Source organism: Microtus pennsylvanicus, chromosome 22, assembly GCF_037038515.1.
Source record: "Microtus pennsylvanicus isolate mMicPen1 chromosome 22, mMicPen1.hap1, whole genome shotgun sequence".
NCBI classification, from domain to species: domain Eukaryota; kingdom Metazoa; phylum Chordata; class Mammalia; order Rodentia; family Cricetidae; genus Microtus; species Microtus pennsylvanicus.
In genome coordinates this window covers 34,653,477-34,674,135 of record NC_134600.1, presented here as the reverse complement: position 1 = coordinate 34,674,135, position 20,659 = coordinate 34,653,477, and the positions used below count along the sequence as shown (strand labels likewise).

The 20,659-nt window shown below is 45.8% G+C and overlaps 2 protein-coding genes across 3 annotated transcripts in view; one reads left to right on the top strand and one right to left on the bottom strand.

The window, feature by feature from the left end:
• Positions 1-20,659, top strand: part of Fbxl13 (F-box and leucine rich repeat protein 13) — a 142,853-nt gene that overhangs the window by 52,021 nt on the left and 70,173 nt on the right. Inside the window, exons 10-11 of the mRNA XM_075956319.1 lie at positions 11,631-11,683; positions 16,445-16,545. Of these exons, the coding sequence (XP_075812434.1) occupies positions 11,631-11,683; positions 16,445-16,545 (154 nt within the window). The remainder of the gene's footprint in view (positions 1-11,630; positions 11,684-16,444; positions 16,546-20,659) is intronic.
• Lrrc17 (leucine rich repeat containing 17) overlaps positions 1-20,659 on the bottom strand; it is a 30,926-nt gene that overhangs the window by 4,613 nt on the left and 5,654 nt on the right. For both annotated transcript variants that reach the window (XM_075956320.1, XM_075956321.1), the window contains exons 2-3: positions 7,582-8,497; positions 1,229-1,384 (exon numbers count right to left, since the gene is read on the bottom strand). In XM_075956320.1, the coding sequence (XP_075812435.1) occupies positions 1,229-1,384; positions 7,582-8,368 (943 nt within the window). In that variant the 5' untranslated portion in view covers positions 8,369-8,497. The remainder of the gene's footprint in view (positions 1-1,228; positions 1,385-7,581; positions 8,498-20,659) is intronic.

The following is a 20,659-nucleotide window of genomic DNA, read 5'->3' as shown; positions in this document are numbered from 1 at the left end:
ACACGTGGACAAGTACACACATACACACCCACACGTGGACAAGTACACACATGCATACCCACTCGTGGACAAGTACACACATGCATACCCACTCGTGGACAAGTACACACATGCATACCTGCACATGAACAAATACACACACGCATGAACAAGTGCACACAGACACAAAAGTAATTGGTCTAGTTCATTTTTTACATAGGAGAAACAATTGTATTCATAGGAGCACCTGAGAAGCCAGGTGTGATAGTGTGCACCTGTGTAGGAGCGCCTGAGGAGCCAGGTGTGATAGTGTGCACCTGTGCAGGAAGTGTGTACCTGTAATAAGAACACCTGAGGAGCCAGGTATGATAGTGTGTACCTGTGCAGGAAGTGTGCACCTGTAATAGGAACACCTGAGGAGCCAGGTGTGATAGTGCGCACCTGTGCAGGAAGTGTGCACCTGTAATAGGAACACCTGAGGAGCCAGGTGTGATAGTGTGCACCTGTGTAGGAAGTGTGTACCTGTAATAGGAACACCTGAGGAGCCAGGTGTGAAAGTGTGCACCTGTGTAGGAAGTGTGCAGCACCTGTAGTAGGAGCACCCGAGGAACCAGGGCAGGAGAACAAGAAGTTAAGGTCAGTCTGGGCTGCACTGTGAGAATCCTTCCACCCCCACTGTGCGTACATATCTATTCTACAATGCTTTTGTTACTGGGATTGATGGAGTAAATATTGTTAGTACTATGTAGTCAGTGACATGCATCTGTCAGATTCTATGTTTGCAGATTCAACCAACCACAGATTAAAAATAGCTGAAAAATTCTATCTGTTCCGAATATGCCATGTACTCACTGGACTTTGAGATTATTCCTTACACAATATAGCTTATCTAGCACTTCTGCTATTCTAAGTGTTGTCAGTAAGTGAATAATTAAAGTATAAATGGGAGTGTACACGTCATTTTACAAAGGGGGTTTTGGTGTCTAAGAAGAGTCTTGGAACAATGACCCCAGACACCCAGGGATGACTGACTGTAGTACACGCTTTGTAAAGCAATATTTTGGCACATACTTCTGAGTGCCGAACAAGTCCCATTTGAAGTATCATGGTTAATTAAAGCTCATATTTTCTGAACTCAGTTTTTGTTTGTTTGTGTGCCCTAAATGGTGTTTACTATAGCTGTTGCCACAGAAGAAAACTCAGAGCACAGCTGCCGGCCACTTGAAGGCAGCCACGCACTGGGACTTACCAGGATCTATGAATTCAATGCCATTGCTGCTCAGGTTTAACTTCTTTAGTTCGTGAACGTCTTCAAACTCCTTGGGCCGCAGCTGGCTGATCTTGTTGTAAGACATGTCAAGTTTGACGATGTCTGGAGGGATGTTGCTCGGAACCTTCCTCAACTCTGGAAAGACGAAGAGTGTGTAGGTTACAGTTTTCTGACTTGTATTTTGTATTAAACTTGTGAAGCTGAACCCCAGCTTGGCGGGGCCGGGGGGGGGGGGAGGAGACACCAGAAGGCGGGGGAGGGGTCCCAGAAACTCCCTGGCTGTGGAGGTAGAAAATGAAGAAGAGGAAGTCCCCACAGGTCACAGCTAAGGCTGCTGAGTCATTTGGGGAGCAAAAGGACTCCATCTTGGTGGCCCAGAGTGCCCTTCAGGAAACACTCAAAAGGCAAAGGCTGGGCCTGGTAGTGCATGTGGGAGGCGGGGGCAGGAAGATTGCTGCAGATTTGAGGCCCGCGTAGGACACATAGTGAGTGTCAGGCCAGCAGAGAGCTACAGAGTAAGACCAAGTAGAAAGTGAGAAGAGAGTGTCCTGGCCAGTTTTTGTCACCTCTACACCAACTAGAGTCACCCGGGAGGTGGGCCTTAAATGGGCAATTGCTCCCACAAGGTTGGTCTACCTGCATGTCTGTGGAACATTTTCTTGATTAATGGTTGATGTGGAAGGGGCCCAACAAACTGTGGGTGGTGCCTCTCCAGACAGACAGTCCTGGGTGGCTGAAAAAGCCAACTGAGCAAGCCAGGGAAAGCAAGCCAGTGAGCAGCATTCCTCCATGGTCTCCGCTTCAGAGGCTCCCTGCAGGTTGGCTTCCCTTAATAGTGGACTGCCATCGGTTGGGGCTAGGGGAGCCGTCAGTGAGGCTGCAGTTCCCTCCTTGTTCTTTCTGTCCTAAGGAGCCATCACTGTCTCCACTGGCAGTAGCTGCCTTCCTGTTAGAGCTTCACACTATCCATCATTTCAACTGTCCTCTGCCAGCAAGTGATCTCAGCTCCACTCTCGTAAACACCACACTCTTGACCTTCCTGATCTTTCCAACCATGGCCACAGCCCCTATCACTCAGGGGAGACATCCCAAGGCTCCCAGGGGATGCCAAAGACTGTGTCACCAAACCCCACGCGCACACACTTGTGGCCACGATTACTGTGTGAAGTAGGAACAACGAGGGATCAGCCACAATATCACACAGGAGAATGGAGCAATTACAAGTTTGCGTTAATAAATTGCTAAAGCCTTACAAGTGGTTTATTTCTAGAATTTTCTACTTAATATTTTCAGTTCCTGGCTGAGCATATGTAAACTGAAATCTAAAAAAGAAAAACTAATACAGAGAAAGGAGACACTGTACCTTACGTCTGCTTTCCTTAGAAGCTGAAATTCATGCTTGCTTTGTCAACCCGACTCCCTTCTCGCCCACATAACTCCCAAGTCCTTGTGATGGAGCTCCCTCCAGCACCCCCAAAGCTTCCTGCTCTGGCAGTACCAGAAAAGAAGCTCAGGAAGAGCCAGCAGCCACCAGGAGGAGCAATAGGAGACCAGAGCTCACCGTAACTCTACATTTGTGTTTCTATATTTAAATCATGCTTGTCAAAAATGGTTAATCACACCTACATTATGTTATGGGGGATCCTTGCCCTTCCTCTCGGCTTTTAGCAAGACTGAAGAGGCCTGGGTTAGTTTTAATCAGGGCAGCTGTAGCCTATGGAGGGAAAGCAACTGGTTCTCATGGAGGAAAATCGGAAGCAACCGGCCAGACTGACTGATGTCTGCAGAGTAGGGTAGCCCAAGGGCTTTTTGAGAAAACAGAAATTCTTAGAACCAGAAACTGTAAAACACATTTACGAGAGGCAGTGTTGTTCACTTATCCACACTGCCCTTTTGGGTACAGAATAGTTGAATTGTGAAGAGTTCCAATGAGCTATTAATTAAACCTGCGATTTCCTAGCCCCAGGTCTATTTACAGTCACGGTGACTTGGACCTAGTTTTGGCTTTCCTCTCAGTGGCCCAGATCGCATGGCTTTTGTGTGCATGTGTGTTTGTGTGTGTTCATAATCTCTGGGTGTACACACTCATGCCCGTGAAGGCCAGAAGTCACGCTCAGCTGTTCTTCCTTAGGAGGTGTCCACAGTTTCTGTTTGGAGACAGGGTCTCTCACTAGGACCCGGGGTCACTGCTTAGCCTGGGCTGCGGGACAGTGATTCCCTGGAGCTAGGATCCTGGGCGTGTACAGCCATACCCAGTGTTTTCATGGCTGCTGAGGACTGAACTCAGGACCCCATGCTTCCGTGGCAAGCGCTTTCTGACTGATCTATGTTTCCGTCTGGGATGGTGGTGGACGCCCATTCTAGATTCCACAGTGCACTGCATCGAGTCTGACTTCCTGGAACTCTTTTGTTGGACTCTCACTCACTATCTGTGTTCCTGATCTGGGTACTATTAATAAAATTAATTAAATGAGAAGATGTGGAAATGGGTGAACAGAGAAGTTAGATCATTCGCCCATAGTTACAGGGTCACAATTTCAACCTATGTCACTATTGCCCCATTGTCTGTAGGTGCTAGCCTCCCATCTTATGTATATTGTCCACCTGTCTAGAATCCCCGCCTGTAACACACACATGCTGGGAGGAAGAGCTAACGGTGTCCTCTAGGGCGTGTTGGGTCCTTGTCACCAGAGCCAGGACATCCTCAGTTCTAGGAAGCCTATTGGCCAGAGCTTGCCTCCGGATCAGATGTGAGGATACATGACAGAAGGACCCGTAAGACAAGCTGAAGCAGGTTAGCCACAGATCAGTAGGGAAAAAATGGCAATAAAAACACCTTGAAGCCCAGTGTAAGCAGTATGAATTATAGGATCAACTTTGGAATTGTCAGCAAACCCCTGGATAAAAATAGCATCCCCAAGCAGCAGGAAATGCAAGTTTTCCTACCATGACCTAGAAACAAGCAGGGAAATCTCATTGGCAGTGGTGATGAGGAAAAGCAACTCCTTCTTTTGCCTTGAACATGAATGAGATTTACAAATTTGATGCAAAATGTGTGCTTTTGATAGAGAACAGACGAATACACACTTCCTCATGCCAAAGCAAACTTCACCAATGTCCTCATTTCTAGACTGGGTACCACATGGCACCCGTGTTTCACATTTACCGCTGATCAAAATATTCTGGAGTCGGGGGAGGAGGTTTAAGATAGGGTCTGGCTTTGAACTTGCCATGTGACTTGAACCGGGAAGCTCCTGCTCTCCTCTGAGTGTGGCTGGGGCCACGTCCTTGGTAAGACACCTCACTGGACCTTGTATTTACAGTCTGCTCTTACGAGCTCTTTCAACCAAGCCTTACCATAAAGAGGAAACTGAGAAATTTTCTCCACATCATTTTTCCCATGTAGTAGACTTTTGGTTGTCAGCAACCTCAGAACTAATTTGAAGAGTTGGTGGTCGTTAAAGAGACATACATGAGCTTGTTTATTAGGAATTAAGTTTCTTAATTATTATTGAAATCAGGGGACAGTATTGTGGCCCTAACATCAGAAGCACCTGGAGGCCATTTACCTATATAACCTTCCCAGCCCTCAAAGTAAAGTTGGCAAATTATTTTGGTAAATGCAGAGCTAGAAGTAGTTTAGAGCACGCAGTTGGTGTTCTTGGCAAATCCAGTCACGCCAATATGGCACAGTGTGCCTTCCAACTAATCCCACACACATTCCCTTTGGAGGGCTGAGTTTGTTGGCAGAGTTCCTGTCACCCAGTGAATAAAGCTATTTTTTCCTGTCAGATGTTTAGGGCAGAAAATAGGGATCTTTGAGGTCTATGTGGTTGAACTGGCTCGAGTTAGTACCCTGCGTGGATTATCTGCATCACTGCTGCGCTGTTGGGAAGGCTGAATTTCCTCCCAGGGAGGAGCTACACCCAGGCTCCCTGCTTTCATTCACCACGTGGTTTTCTTGTGTAGCTCAGGAGGAGGCTTTAGCATCGGGAGGCCTGAGTGAATTCTTGGTCTAGTGAATGCATCCCATCTCGAAGGAAAGAGATGGCATTGCATGGTGGTTATGGCTTGAATGGTGGATTCCTACTGCCCACGTGACCTTCCGAGGACAGCTTCTCTATACCCAGCTCTGTCGTTTACGACGTGACATTGATCATGTCGATTATGGCCACACTGCTTTAGAGCCGTGAGGACCAAGTGACCATGTCTTTCACCACAGGCAGTGAGGGAGTGGCTCTCATTCACCAATGTCACCGCTAGCTCCCCGCTCGATGGCATGCTTTAAGTCTCATCAAGGGCACGGATGCACTCCAGCAGGGGCCTAGAAATGAACATTACTGAGCTTTTGTTACTTTCGTATTAGAGATTTGTTATCCATTTATCGAACAAAGCAGTGAAATTAGATAAGATTAGGGCTGTCATATTTGAATTCTAGCCACGATTTCCCACTGCTGTGCATCTCTGTTGTTAGAGTTGCTTAGGTTACTGCTTTACAAAGCAAAGAAAGGCAGCTCAGACGTTCTCACCCATTGCCCAGTGCTGGGCTTTAAATAAAGAGTTTGATAGGTTTATCCTATAGGAATGAACTTCTAAGACAAAAATGAAAACTAAACGAGGAATGGGATTGTTAGGTTTATGTAAGCCACAGTGAAAGGCTTTTGTACTTAATTATGAAAAGATGTAATTAGTCTTTATTTTATAGTCTAGAGTTAGAGGCTCTGCCCGGTGTTGGGGGTGGAGAGAAGGCAGTGAACAGATAGAGGGACCGCTGTGCTGCGCTAGACCATAGCCAGCGGAGAGGATATCGATGTTTGCAGCACAAGCGATGCCTGTCCACAGTAATGGACGGTAACATTCTGATTGGGTGCTACAAGCGATGCCTGTCCACAGTAATGGACGGTAACATTCTGATTGGGTGCTACAAGCGATGCCTGTCCACAGTAATGGACGGTAACATTCTGATTGGGTGCTACAAGCGATGCCTGTCCACAGTAATGGACGGTAACATTCTGATTGGGTGCTACAAGTGATGCCTGTCCACAGTAATGGACGGTAACATTCTGATTGGGTGCTAGCCATCATCGTCACGAATTAAAATACCACACTGTCTCATAGACACATAGAATTACTACTGCATAAAAATTAAACACTTCAAAATGAAAATATGGGCTCTGAATGTTACATAGTCACTAACTGTTAGAGGGGCGTGGGTTGTCCTTTAATGTTCTGATCAGTGTTCTATGAGCTAAATTTGTGTGTAATGAAACTTTACATTGGTTCACTGCAGTTGTGGAGCAAAGAAGATTAATTTGTGGGGTATTTTTGGAAGATTATATTTAGGCAACAATAAGTTGGAAAAGGAAAGCAATAAAATATGTTTTATAGCTGATGCTTGCCAAGAGAAAAAGAGAGATGTTTCATGGGAAAAAAGACCCAATAAGAACTTTGCTCATTGTTGGGGGGATATCATACAGCCGAGATTAAGGACTGTAAATGACTCACTTCTGTTCACTCTGCATAGCCTGGGAAGAAGTAAGATGCCTGGTTCTCTCAGGGCTCATGAAAACCTTAGGACTAAAGCGGCTGGAGTAGGGAAGCCTCTGTAGCCGCTCTGCAGGCCTTTACCTCGGTGCTTCCCCATGGCCTGTGCTGCGCTGAGAATAATCAGTTCTCATGGCTGGTCTTGTTGTTTGCCTTATGTAAATATTTATTTACTTATTTCTTTGTGTGTGTATGACACATGTGGATGGGTACCCATGGGTGCCAGAGGCATTGAACTCCCCTGGAGTCAGGGTTATGGGTACTCGTGAGCACCTGGTATAGGTGCTGGGACTTGGACTGATTTTGAGACAGGGTGTCATGAAATCCAGGCTGGTCTACAGCCTCCCAGGTAACTGAGAATGACCTTGAATTTGTTTTCCTTTGCTTATGCTTTGTTTTGTGAATTTTTTAGGGGTGTGTGTTTTGGAGCCACGTCTCACGGAGCCCAGGCTATCCTCGAACTCACTGGGTAGTCAAGGAAGATTTTGAACTTTGTACCACCCTCTTGTCTTTACTTCTCAAGGGCCGGGATTACAGGCGTGTGCCACTCCGCCCAGTTAGTGGCTCTGGGGGTCGAACCCAGGGTTTGGCACATGCTAGCCAGGAGCCTTACCTCCTTCGCTTCCTGGTTACCAGCTGCCTTGACTAGGACTTCACAGAGTTGATTGTTGTTGGACAGTGCTACCTGACCTCTCCGGGCACCACGGGATGTAGGGAGGGGGCGGGACTAGATAACAGCCTGCAGAAACCAGAGAGGGAGAGGCCCACGCACGCACGCACGCACGCACCTTTCCGCCTGCAGTCCAGGGTTTGTATGGGAAACACGTAATGGTGGCACAGGGTGGAGTCGGCCTCGGGCCTGATGACAGGGGGTCTCCCTGATACTTGGGGCTTGGGGTCCGGCTGCTCACTCTCCTGTTCGATGCACAGCTCATCAGGCTTCAGCTGCAGCAACTTTTTATTCTTCAGTGCTGGTGGGCTTTCACACTTGGCGTAGTTGCCCAGATTCCGGTTCCGTGGGACCTGCAGCATCGCAACGAGCGTGTCTAGCTCGCAGGTGCACTGCCAAGGGTTGTCATAGAGACGCAGGTAGCTCAGGAGCGGGGTGTAAATGAACACCTCCTCTGTCAGCACCTTGAGCTGGTTGTGCTGCAGCAAGAGGGTGGTGAGCTTATTCAAGCCAAAGAATGCCTCGCTCTCAATTTTGGAGATCTCATTCTGTTGCAAGTCCAGGCTCTTCAGCCTCTTAAACTTAGAGAACGCGTTGTTTTTCAACACACGGATTTTGTTTCTCGCTAACAGCATGTGCAGCAAGTCTTGAGGCCAGTCGGGTAACACGTAAACTAACTTTCTTTCTTGGCAGTCTAGGTATTTCTCATGGAGATACGTGTATATATCACAGGGAAGACCTGGTGCATAGCGTTTGACTGGGCCGCCTCTCCTGCCGCCACCTGCCCGGCTGTCGCTGCGGCTGGGATTGACCTGGCTTCTCAAAGTGCCAGGTCCGGTCCTGCGGGACTCAGCAGCTCTGCAGAAGCAGAGAAGAATCACGATGGCCACTGTGTTCGTGCGCATTCTGACGGCTAGCTGGCCCCAGGCACCAGGCAGGTAGAACGAGAGAGTCTTCCTTTGAAATCCAAGTTTGGGTAGCTTCGACAAGCTCAGGTCAGGAACAGTAAGTTTCTGCTGGGCTGTGCAGCGTTCCTAGGTTGGACAGAAAGGAGGAACAGGAAGGAAGGAAGGAAGGAAGGAAGGAAGGAAGGAAGGAAGGAAGGAAGGAAGGAAGGAAGGAAGGAAGGAATGAAGGAAGGGAAACAGTTAAGAATCATCCTGAGCAATGTATGACAGAAACAGCAGCTTATTTCATTTTGTCTGAACCTTCTAGTTTAGTGGACGAACAGTGTTGTAGAACCTGCTTCCCCCTTCGCTTGCCTACCTTGGTTCATAAACATATGCTTGGCCCTAGATCTGAATCAAGGCCCTTGTTCTGCCCGATTGTATCCCACCTCAGTTCAGAGTCTTTAAAATGGGGCTTATGATGAAAGGGGCTCAGTGCCTGGACTGTGGGAAGCTCTCGACTGTGTGGACTCAGCCTGGCAACATGCGAACCTGTGTTCCTCATCTCTTCTGCCGGCCATGTTCAGTCTGGCTGTGCTCTCTCTCATACCAATGGTAACCTTTCTCCCCAGCCATACCCAGGAGCAGTCATGTGCTCGTGATCATTCAACCGCCCATGTTGAATTTAGACCAGGAAATGTTCAGAGTCAATGGCACTGTCATCGACCCATACAGGTCTGGTCTCAGACGCGCCATCTGAGAAGGTGACGTGAAGGCTTCTGTGTTGCTCCCGTCCCAAGTATTTCCTTCTGTCTTCCCTGTTTTGCTTTTCTTTTCCGTGTTCATCAGCCTCTGTTTAAGCAAACATTTTGTTTTGTACACTGTTCTGTCCAGTTTCCTTAACTAGAAATCAGATTCCCACTGTACTGCAACTGTGTTTCCCTGACAATTTTTTTTTTAAAATATGGTAGCTATTCTATCCTAAAGATTTACCACACACAAACTAATGTTATTTCTGGGCCTCTACTGGTGATTCCTAAGATCTGCATTTTCTTTCCTTTTGAGACGGGGTCACTATGTAGCCCAGAATGAGCCTGAACCTTTGGTCCTCCTCTCCCCTCCAGGGTGCTGGGGCTTGCGGGCGTGCGCTACCCTGCTTACTTACGGTGATGTAGTGAATGTGCCAGGCTGGCCCTTCTCCAGCTGAGCTAGTCCTAGCCCAGACCTGCTTCAGGAACTGTTCAACCTTTCGTAAAGATACTCTGGGAACGTTTCTTGTTTGTATCTGTCACTCGGGACGGAGGCTACTATTAGCAAAGGCAGGAATACCAAGAGTCTGTTTATAACGAGTAACATGTCTGTTATGAGTGGCAGGCACGGTCATGAGGCCAGTCGTGTGTCATCTGTCAGTCATTCTGGACTGAGCGCCAGGGCCATCCTTACCTGCAGTTTCCCCGGTTCATGGGGCCCCGCCCACCTAGAATGCCTTCCCACTGCTTTGGGTCAGGCAGTACTCATGGCCATCATTCATGTGTCTCCCCTAAGTGCTGTTTAGCTGTCCAAGTAACCGTTTCATCTTCCCCGAGCCATGCGATGTCAGTATTACAAGGGCTATCAAGGCACATGACTTTTCTCAACCTCCATTTTTCTGTAATTTAGTGTAATTTCTATGTCAATATAACTTTAGAAGTCACAACGAATAGTTTATTTCAATCATTATGCATTATGGGGAGGAAGCATGCTAGTATTTGCAACATGCTTTGAAATGCATCAAAAAATAAGGCAGAATGCAGGACCAGTTGAGAGATGGGTGAGTGAGCATGCAATAAAACCAGTATAAAATGCAGATTATATTCCAGGTGGCAGAGATGCAGGTGCTCAAGGTGTAGTCCTGTTAATTTCTGTATACATGTAAAAATAGATATAATATCTTAAAACTGAAGCTTAAAGATAGGTCTGGGAGATGGCTTAGTATGTCAGTGGATACACACATCTGTGTATCACACAGAAGCACACAAATACATGCATGGATACACACATCTGTGTACCACACAGAAGCACACAATCACACACATGGATACACACATCCGTGTACCACACAGAAGCACACATTCACACACATGGATACACACATCTGTGTACCACACAGAAGCACACAAATACATGCATGGATACACACATCCGTGTATCACACAGAAGCACACATTCACACGCATGGATACACACATCTGTGTACCACACAGAAGCACACATTCACACGCATGGATACACACATCTGTGTACCACACAGAAGCACACATTCACATGCATGGATACACACATCCGTGTACCACACAGAAGCACACAAATACATGCATGGATACACACATCCGTGTATCACACAGAAGCACACATTCACACGCATGGATACACACATCTGTGTACCACACAGAAGCACACAATCACACACATGGATACACACATCTGTGTACCACACAGAAGCACACATTCAGACGCATGGATACACACATCCGTGTATCACACAGAAGCACACATTCACACACATGGATACACACATCCATGAACCACACAGAAGCACACATTCACATGCATGGGTACACACATCCGTGTATCACACAGAAGCACACATTCACACTCATGGATACACACATCTGTGTACCACACAGAAGCACACATTCACACGCATGGATACACACATCTGTGTACCACACAGAAGCACATATTCACATGCATGGATACACACATCTGTGTACCACACAGAAGCACACATTCACATGCATGAATACACACATCCGTGTACCACACAGAAGCACACATTCACATGCATGGATACACACATGTGTCTAACACACAGAAACACACAAATACATGCATGGATACACACATCCGTGTACCACACAAAGCACACATTCACAAAAATTAAAAACCATGCACCAAGAAGTCACAAAATCAAAACCCAAACTAACAAAACAATCAAATTTATTTTCCTCAAGTACTTTCAAGCTAAAAGCCCCAAGTATATAGTATTTTTTAAAATCAAAATAGTGGGTTTTTTCTTTCTATCTTCTTCTTATACCCCACAAATAAGCAGATATAATAAGCACACGTATATATGAGTTTTTAAAGAAGCCATTGGCCCGAGCAGAGAAGCCCACACCTGAGCCCACATTTCTTGCCCAGGTTTCTATTTACCTTCTAAGGAAAGTGCTGCGTTGAATGTAGGGTGAAAGACCACATGCTTGCAGTGTGTTGCTTAGTGACATCTGCTTGTTTGATTTAGGCCACTGTAAAAACCTGCAAGAGCTGAACCTCTCAGACTGCAAGTCCCTCACAGTGAGTAAGACAGTTTTCTACTGTGGTTTATGTAGGTCTGCACTTCTCACACGGGAGAACCAGTGGGCAGAGCACATACTTTGTGTGCATTTGGGGCTGAGTGTGGAAAAAACTATATTAAACATTGGCAAAAACATTTCCCCCCTCTGCACAATGCTGCCATTAATCTTGTGGGTATGTGCTCAACGTTGGGGCCTCTGGCGAATGGAGACTCTTTCGTGGTTACATAAACATGAGCTGTGTTTATATTTCATGCACATGTATATGAGACAAGGTTTATAGGCTGATTCTGGTGGCTTTATGGCTATTAGTAACTAGACCAAAGAAGACAGAAATGAGCACATAACCCCAGATTCCTCCTCCCTGGCCCTGACCCCTTGTCTTTCTCTCTACCCCAAATCTGTTTTCCGTACTGTGAGCACACAATACCCTTTCTACAAGCAGGTCTGACCAACCCACTACATCTTCCACCGTCCATACACCCCTGGAGAAAAAATCAAACCATGTTAGCATTGGTGCCCCTTGGAGACTCTGCAGCTGCAGCCTCCCTCTGCACAGCGAGTTCCAGTGGTCCTGCTCATGCACTATTGTCTCACCATGTAGGCCAGGCTGTCCTCAAGCAAAGAGAGTCCACCAGCCTTTGCCTCTTAGGTGCTGGGGTTGAAGGTGTGTGCCACCCCACCTGCTTTTGTTTCCTGCCTTGCCCTTGCCCTCACCCTCGAGTGGGGTTTGTGGTTCAGTAAGGCTCAGTATCTCTGTCATTTCCTCTAAGCCTTGATGGGCCTTCTGGTCTAGTGGGACAAGAGTGTAATCTTGGCTACTCAGGAGGCCAGATGGAATGTTTGCAAGTTCAAAGGCTGCCTGAACTGTGTGAGTGCTTCAGGGTGAGTCTGGGTAGCTTGTTGAGGGCCTGTTTCAAAACCAACAGCGGACTGGGGGGTAAAGGCTGGTGATGAGAAGTACCTGGGGGCAAGACTTAGCTTGAAAACACAAGGTTCACCAACATTTAATATCTAATGCCATTATAGGGTATATAGGAGCCGATGGAGACAGTCTACCCAAGCAAGGGAACAAGGTCCTGGGGACACAGAGGGCAGAAGGACAGTCTGGCTGTGCAGTGACCCTCAGCTCACACCGGTACCAGCCAGAGGCCAAGGCCCTTGGCAAAGGTGACAAGATGCCTTAAATTGGCCCCTCAGCATCCCTCCAACACTGCGCACAGCAACATGCCTTGTCGTCATGGTTACTCCTCCTCAAATGCCATTTCATGGACCCTTGGACCGGTTTTTCTGTCTGTCTGACTGAATGAGGGCTTTTCCCCTCCCACTCCCCACAGCTGCAGCCTGGCTACTTTCGTTCCTCCTCTGAAGCACACTTCATCTACACTGGGTTTTCCATACACTTTAGAAAAAGTAACTTTTAAAAAATGGTGTTGTAGAAATAAAAACAAATTGATGTTACCATTTACTCAAAGTGAACATTTTAATAATCCATGGTAGACACATAAAGTTATGAAACCATAGCCCCAATATTTTAGAACATTTTCTTATCCTTCAGAGAAGTCACATCCATGAAATCACCTCCTGTTTTGTCCCGACTCCTTAGCACCTTGCAATTCTACTTCTTTCTGACAGGATGAATTTACGTCTCTCCCAGATTAGCACTGTGGCCTGAGTCCCTCAGCGCTTCTACTTTCTACTCTTATATTCATGTTTACATTGTAGCTCCTTTTTAGAACAAGGAACACTTTGAAAACCCCCTTCTCATATTTTCCATGAAGTTTATCCTCTCAGAGCAGAGCATTCATTTTCCCCAGAGGTGGAAGACATTTTATGAGCAAATAAAGTATAAACCTGAAAGCGCTGAGAGCCTTGGAACACTTCAGCTCCTTTGTCCTCACACAGAGTGAGAGCCTGTGGCTTAGAGGTCTGCTTCCCACCCACCAGGCCACCGCTCTCGGCTTGGTCAGTCAACCCTCTTCTCGGAGGCTCATGCCTCAACACAACAAACTGCTAATTTATGTTCAGGAGCATCCCCAAGAAAGCAAGGAACAGACAGACGGGCCGTAGAACCCATGAGAGAAAAAAAGTCTCTCTGATTGGGCTCTTCCTCTCCCAGCCAAGTGCAAAGGGCTCCTTCATCAGGAGAGATGCAAGTCTCTGCTAGTATGTTCTTCAAACATACGATGAGCATTAAAAAGCGGTTGTTGTGAAATGGATTCATTCTTTCTATGGATATTTTTTAAAATCTATGGATTTTTAAAGCTATCCCATTAGGTGTTAGAAGGAATTTTAATGTGAGTTAATTTTCAGTTCTTGCCTTGGGGAGTATTAGTTCTGCATATGAATACAAACTTGCATTCCTTGAATTTGTCCATCTGTGTGGAGTCTGTGAACATCAAAGTCTTGTCCAAGTTTGGGATCTATAAAGGGCTAGTAATTTTATCCAGCCCCATTTTACTGTTGTTTCCCCTTCCAAGAAACAGGCTGGGAGACAGGCTTACATTTAAAGATGGGGTAACACTCATTCAAAGAGCTTGGCTATATGCAGTCTTGTCTTGTAAAATATATCGCACTGAAGAATTCGAGTCTTATGTGTCATAGGCAAATTCATGAACCATTGAGCATGCTCAGACGGTGTTGCATTTTATGTTCAAACATTTCAGTGTTGAGCCTTGCATTCTCTTAAGGACTGAGGATGGGAGTGGTCTGGGTTGTTGGGGTGAAGGCAGAGAAGGGGCTGCTGGCCCACTGCACACAGAGCACCCACTATCCTCCTCTTGGCCCCACTCTCCTGTGGCCTCCCTAAGGGTGGCTGAGCCAGTTCTGTCACCGGCCTTGCCACCTCCCTTCTATCCCCAGCACAGTGACCGGCACACCGAACATTTTCAGAGACAAGCTGTGCACCTGCTAAAGTATGGCGCTGTATGTGGGGATGGCCGTCTTTGCTTTCCGAGGGAAGCTTGTACTGTACCTGCTGCATTTGTCTACACCCCTCAGGACCCTACACTTGGTGCTTAAATGACCGGAAAGATTACTGATCGCTTGAGCGCAGTGCTGAGACCGCGGTGCTTTCCAAAGGCCCCGCTTGCCCACATGAAGTGCTGACCAGAGGATTCCCTGTGAAGACCCCCTGGGTCCTGTTTAAGATAGGATTGGCTGCCCAGGGAGTCACTCACTGGGTGACCAACCACCCGCTACCATGTCCCGGGGTTTTGTTAGGATAAATATGCATACATCCTGGAAACAGTGAAGAACAGAATGTTAAACTGACCCCGATGTCACTGAAGGTCAATTATTGCTACCCCTCAGCTGTCCTGCCCATCTGGATTCTTCGAACCACATTTGGAAGCTCGTGATAATCCACCTCCTCCAGATAGTAGTGGGCTGGCTATCCCTTTCTGGACGGGGTGTCCTGTATGTGCTCCATGCATGGGTATTTAAACCTAGCTGATACCTGGTGGTATTCTAGGGAGATTCACTGAATAGATAAAAACCTATTGTTAACTCTATTTCTGTTCCCTTCTTCTCTCTTGTCTTTTGTTTTTACAGAGTCTCAGTCTGTAGCTCAAGCTGGGCCGAAACTCATTATGTAGCCCAGGTTATCATTGAACTTGAGGTTAAATGATTCCTGCCTCTGTCTTCCCAGTGCTGGGGTTATAGGCATGCACCATTATGTCGACAGTTATTGTATTTTCTATATTTTTTATATGCAGGGTAGCTCATTGCTATCAACACTTGACACTCACCTGGTCTTTTTCAGCTTCAGTTCAAGACCATTGTTTGACACCATTGCCTCTCCGTCTCATGTTAGCCTCACTCACTTCAACTTCTCTCTCCAACTCCCATCCCAACACCGGATCTTGTGCCCTCAAAACCCCTTGTGTATTGTCTGTAGTTTATAGCTCAGTCAGGGTGTCTTTTGCTGTGAAGAGACACCATGACCACAGCAACTCTTATAAAAGGAAACATTTATTGGGTTGGCTTAGAGTTTCAGAGGTTTTGTCCATTGTCATCACGGTGGGGCATGGCCACAGCAGGCAGACCTGGTGCTGGAGAAGGAGCTGAGAGTTCTACCTCTTGATCCTCAGCCAACAGGAAGTGAACTGTGCTAATGGGTGTAGCTCGAGCATAGGAGATTTCAAAGCCTGTCCTCACAGTGACACACTTCCTCCAACAAGGCCACACCTACTCCAATAAAGCCACACCTCCTAATAGTGCTCCTCCCTATGGGGGGGGTCATTTTCTTTCAAAACACCACATTTTGTTTTTCTAATATAGATACTGAGTCCATCTTAGAGTTATTTAGCTTTTAAATGTATCATTCTCAGAACCATAGTGATTTAGTCACACGGACAGATGACATGCCTTGGCTCAACGTGGCCTTCATTTAATGAAATCTAGTTGTTAGAGAGAGTTCACTATTCCCGTCTTTCAGAATAACTTTAAAATACGCCAGTTTGCTACCACACTTTTATATCTGGGCAGCCGAAAGTCACCCTGTGATATTTGTATCACATACCGGCATTTGCAGGTGTTCACCTTTTAATAAAAAATGCCATGTGATGTAATGAAGTTTTATTTCTAGAAAAAATGAGAGCAGTGAAGCTTCAAACAGAATGACTAGTTTCTGCCTTTTATTTGAAGTAGTATCAAAGAATATGAAGGGCCAAGTTATATGTGAATGTTTTTCTGGGACGGGAAGAGAGATGAGAAGCCTCCGAGGGTTTGACACAGTTTTCTGTCTTCTTTTGTCATGCAGGATGAATCAATGAGACACATTTCCGAGGGCTGCCCTGGCGTCCTGTTTCTGAACCTGTCCAACACAGCGATCACCAACAGGACAATGCGACTCCTGCCCAGGTAATGTGGCTGTTAGACGGAAATGTGGTCTCACGTGTGACTTCAGGCTGGCCGTGAACACGTGATCCTCGTCCTCTGACTGGCACTGGGTGTATAATTCGTGTCACACTGAAATATTGAGTACTAGACTTTGGCTTGTTCTGGTTGACTTCGGAGATAGTCCCCCATCATCGGCACCCAGCCATGGCGGCATGCTGAGGGGACAGCTGCTTTCCGGTCCCCGAGCCTGCGTATGTGCTGTCCTTCCTGAGCAGGCACGGCTGACCACTGGCCTTCTGTTTCAGCCAGTGACTTTGCCGCTTTTGTAGCAGCGTACCCAGTGGCTTGAGATAGACCTTCCTGACTTTCTCCTTCCCTTCCTGGGCTCTGGAGCCTGACCCCCAACTTCCTTTCTAGTGTCTGAGATCTCTCTGTAACAGAACTCCAACGTGCCTGCTCCCCAGACTGTTGTCCCTGTTCCAGGCACTCCGCGTCCCCTTCAGCGAGCTTGCTCTGCTGAGTTTTGACTGGAGGGTGGCGGCTGCTCTCCTTAGCCAGGCATCTCTGGCGAGGCACTGGAAGCGCCATCTCCGGCAGGGTCTTCAGTTTACGCACAGTTTTCTTATCTGCTTGTTCTCTGTGCTTCCTGTGGGAAGACTAACCAGGTACTGTGTCTGGTCCTAGGGCGATGTTCAGATGTGACGTTGGGAGGACACCCCACAAACCGTTGTGAAACTGTATCTTTTTGAAATCCTTTGAAAACGAACAACAAGACATTTGGAAAATTTAAACAGAAAAAGATTCTTGGTGGCAATTTTCTTTCTTCTTGCTCTGTCTTCCACGAATGGGCAAGCCCCAGGCGTTGGCACCGCACTTCCGTTTCAGTCAGTTAGCAAACCCTTCCTTTCGGAACTCCTCCAGACACTAACATACAGGGGCTCATCACCCAGCCAGGCACTTAGCAGTTTTTCACTTCTTATTCCTGTATTTTTAAAACCCAGGCATATAATCAATTTAGGATTGATTTTAGTAATGAAAGAAGCAATCAGTCAAACTGGAGGTCAAAAAAGTGTGACCTGTGTGGTCCAGATCTTGTTTCTGTGTAGCCCACTAGCCACGGTTGACATTCTCCGTCGGTAATAGCTTATCATCCAACAGGCAATACGTACTTAAAACACACTCGTTCTTAGTATGTCTACGCATAACTTTGCCCACGTCTCTGGGGTTTTCATAGCCACTGCACCCCGCCCAGCTGCTGCTCCGCGACTCTTCCCCAGGAGCTTAGAAGGGGCTGACGTGTTTGCCATTTTCCAACTAAGACTGGAATTATTGTTTTGGCAATTGTTTAGACTCACACTGATGGAAAAGGCAATTTATAAAGCAGATCAAACTTAAAAGTTTGTCTTGCCTGCAGTCAGCACGTTGTAACTAGCACAGAAATTGAGGCATTTTTTTTTCCTTTCAATCCCTTAAAATGACCTGATTCAGCAACAAAACCTCTCGTGCTATTGACAGGTGTGTACATTCTGGTCATGCATTCTCAGCTCACCTAACTCTTCTGTGATGTAATGTTAGAGAAAAATGAATATAATGTAACTCGTGGAGCTATACTCATGTCTCAGGTCACCTAACCCTTCTGTGATGTAATGGATGTAATATTGGGGAAAATGAATATAATGTAACTCATGGAGCTATACTCATGTCTCAGGTCACCTAACCCTTCTATGATGTAATGGATGTAATATTGGGGAAAATGAATATAATGTAACTCATGGAGCTATACTCATGTCTCAGCAGCAGTGCTCGGTTGGTGGGCCACCTCTAAAAATTTAGCAAAAGTCAATGCAAGTATTGTGTAAGAACCAGCTGGCTACATGGAATTGACTATAGCTAATATTGTATGGTTTATTACTGTTTATAAACCATATGGCATCTAACCTTTGTAGCTATAAAGTACTAAGATAAAAAGTTTTACAGTACACATTTACATGTGGTTTTGGAGAAATAGTTAGGTATTTATCACTATATTCATAATTACAGATAAAAGAATGATTTATATGTAACCATCCTCTTAGGAACAGAGCGTTTTTACATTTTCAAAGTCCATAAATCTCTTAGTAAAATCTTGTTTGGTCAGAAAAACGTTTTAATAGATATCTTTTTAGTTGTCATCATTAGTAGCGGCCTTTTGGACTCTGATTTCCATACACTCTATGTACTAAATGGTCCTTTCGGGTTGGAACATGAGCTATAAGTATCTTTTTAAAACTTTTCTTTTAGAAATGACACAAACAGAGCTAGATAATTATTTCTAAATAAGAATTTGTGGAAAGCATATCAGACTTGTTAAATGTTATTTCCTCTTTCAAATAAGTAGTCTGTTTATTTTATTTTTGACCCAATACTTGGAGAAGAATTCTTTGTTTAAAGTGGTTGATGCCTCCATTTTAAACTTGTGTCTTTAATTGTGGAAGAAATATGGGTTGAATTATTTCTGTTCTTTGGAATTGAGATTTCTTCAAGGACTAGTCTGTAATTGGTTTCAGCATAGCCCCGAGTGTCTAAAGGACTTAGTCTGTAATTAGTTTCAGCATAGCCACGAGTGTCTAAAGGACTAGTCTGTAATTAGTTTCAGCATAGCCCCGAGTGTCTAAAGGACTAGTCTGTAATTGGTTTCAGCATAGCCCCGAGTGTCTAAAGGACTAGTCTGTAATTGGTTTCAGCGTAGCCACGAGTGTCTAAAGTGAAGAGCATCTGTTGAAGAGAACAGACTTCTGTGTGTAAATGTGTGTGTATGCATAGATGATCTTGACATGTCATAATATAGTGATATGTTAGTCACTGATTAATCAAGCTTATAGTTTATTTTATGTATTAAGATAAGTATCATGCTTTATCATGGATGATAGCATTTTTTCCACATAAAATAAAATTCTTCTTCCTGGTTAACGTTTCTTCGTGATTTGTGTTATCCCTGCTTGGCCTAGGCTGTCCTCAAACTTGCAATCCTCCTGCCTCAGCCTTCTGAGTGTTGTGATTACAGGCCCTCTATACCTACTGAGCCGAATCTTTTAAAATGCGCTGCTTCGTCCTTCCCTTTGCTTTGCTGTGTTTCTGCTTCCTGTGGAATAACTTTAGGAGCCCCTGTCTCTTAAGCCTTTGTGCTGCTGGGGTTTAGTTGTGTTTCATGTGTAGCTTTTCAAGACAGGGCTTCTTTGTGTAGCCTGGCTGTCCTGCAGCCAGCACTGTAGGCTAGACTAGCCTTGAGCTCAGATGCACCTACATCTGCCTCCCTAGTGCTGGGATTAAGGTGTGAGCCACTGTCCGGCTGCTAGCTGTTTTATTTCCCTTTTCTCTCTCTCCTTCTCCCCTTTACACACATCTTACGTAAAGCCCATGGAGGCTCAGCACTCATTATGTAGCTCAGACTGGCTTGAACCTGTGGTCATCCTCCTGTCTCAGCCTTCCATATGCAGGAATTGCAAATGTGAGCCCCATAGCTGACTCCCTCCTCTGCTTTTCAATTTTAAACATTCTTGCTTGCAATATGTTCAGCTGCTCCTTCCCACTGGGCGAGTTAGTAGATTAGCTTAGCTATGAGTTGAAAGCTGTTTGGGAATATTTAGTTTACAAATGAGTGTATAATTAGTGGGAAAGATAGAGAAGTTGAGTTCTTTCCATTCAGTGAATATTCAGACTGAAGTTTACTTGATGCTTATGATTTTTGTCTTATGAAAAAAACATGCAGTAACTTATCTATTATAAAAATACATTTCATAATGATTGTCTATTTTTGTTGTGTTTTCCATTGTTCCGAACATGCTTGGGTATGCAAAACTCTTCTTTAAACTGCAAATAACCAGAGAAGTGCTGGCTGGTGCTGCCGGTCACTCCTCTTCATCTCTTCCAAAGAAAAAAAAATGATGGTTGCCCTTAATGGCAGCATAGATTTGCCAGATTTATTTGAGTATTTTTCCTCCCTTCTTTGGAAGTTAGTTTTCTAGAGTTAAACCCAGGGCTGCCCACAGCTCCTTCTCACTATCATTTGTGGGTTTCATGGCGGGGGGTTGGGGCAGCTCGAGGGACTCAGTTTCCACCGAGTGACTCGTCAGGCTAGAGCTCAGGTCCTCAGTCT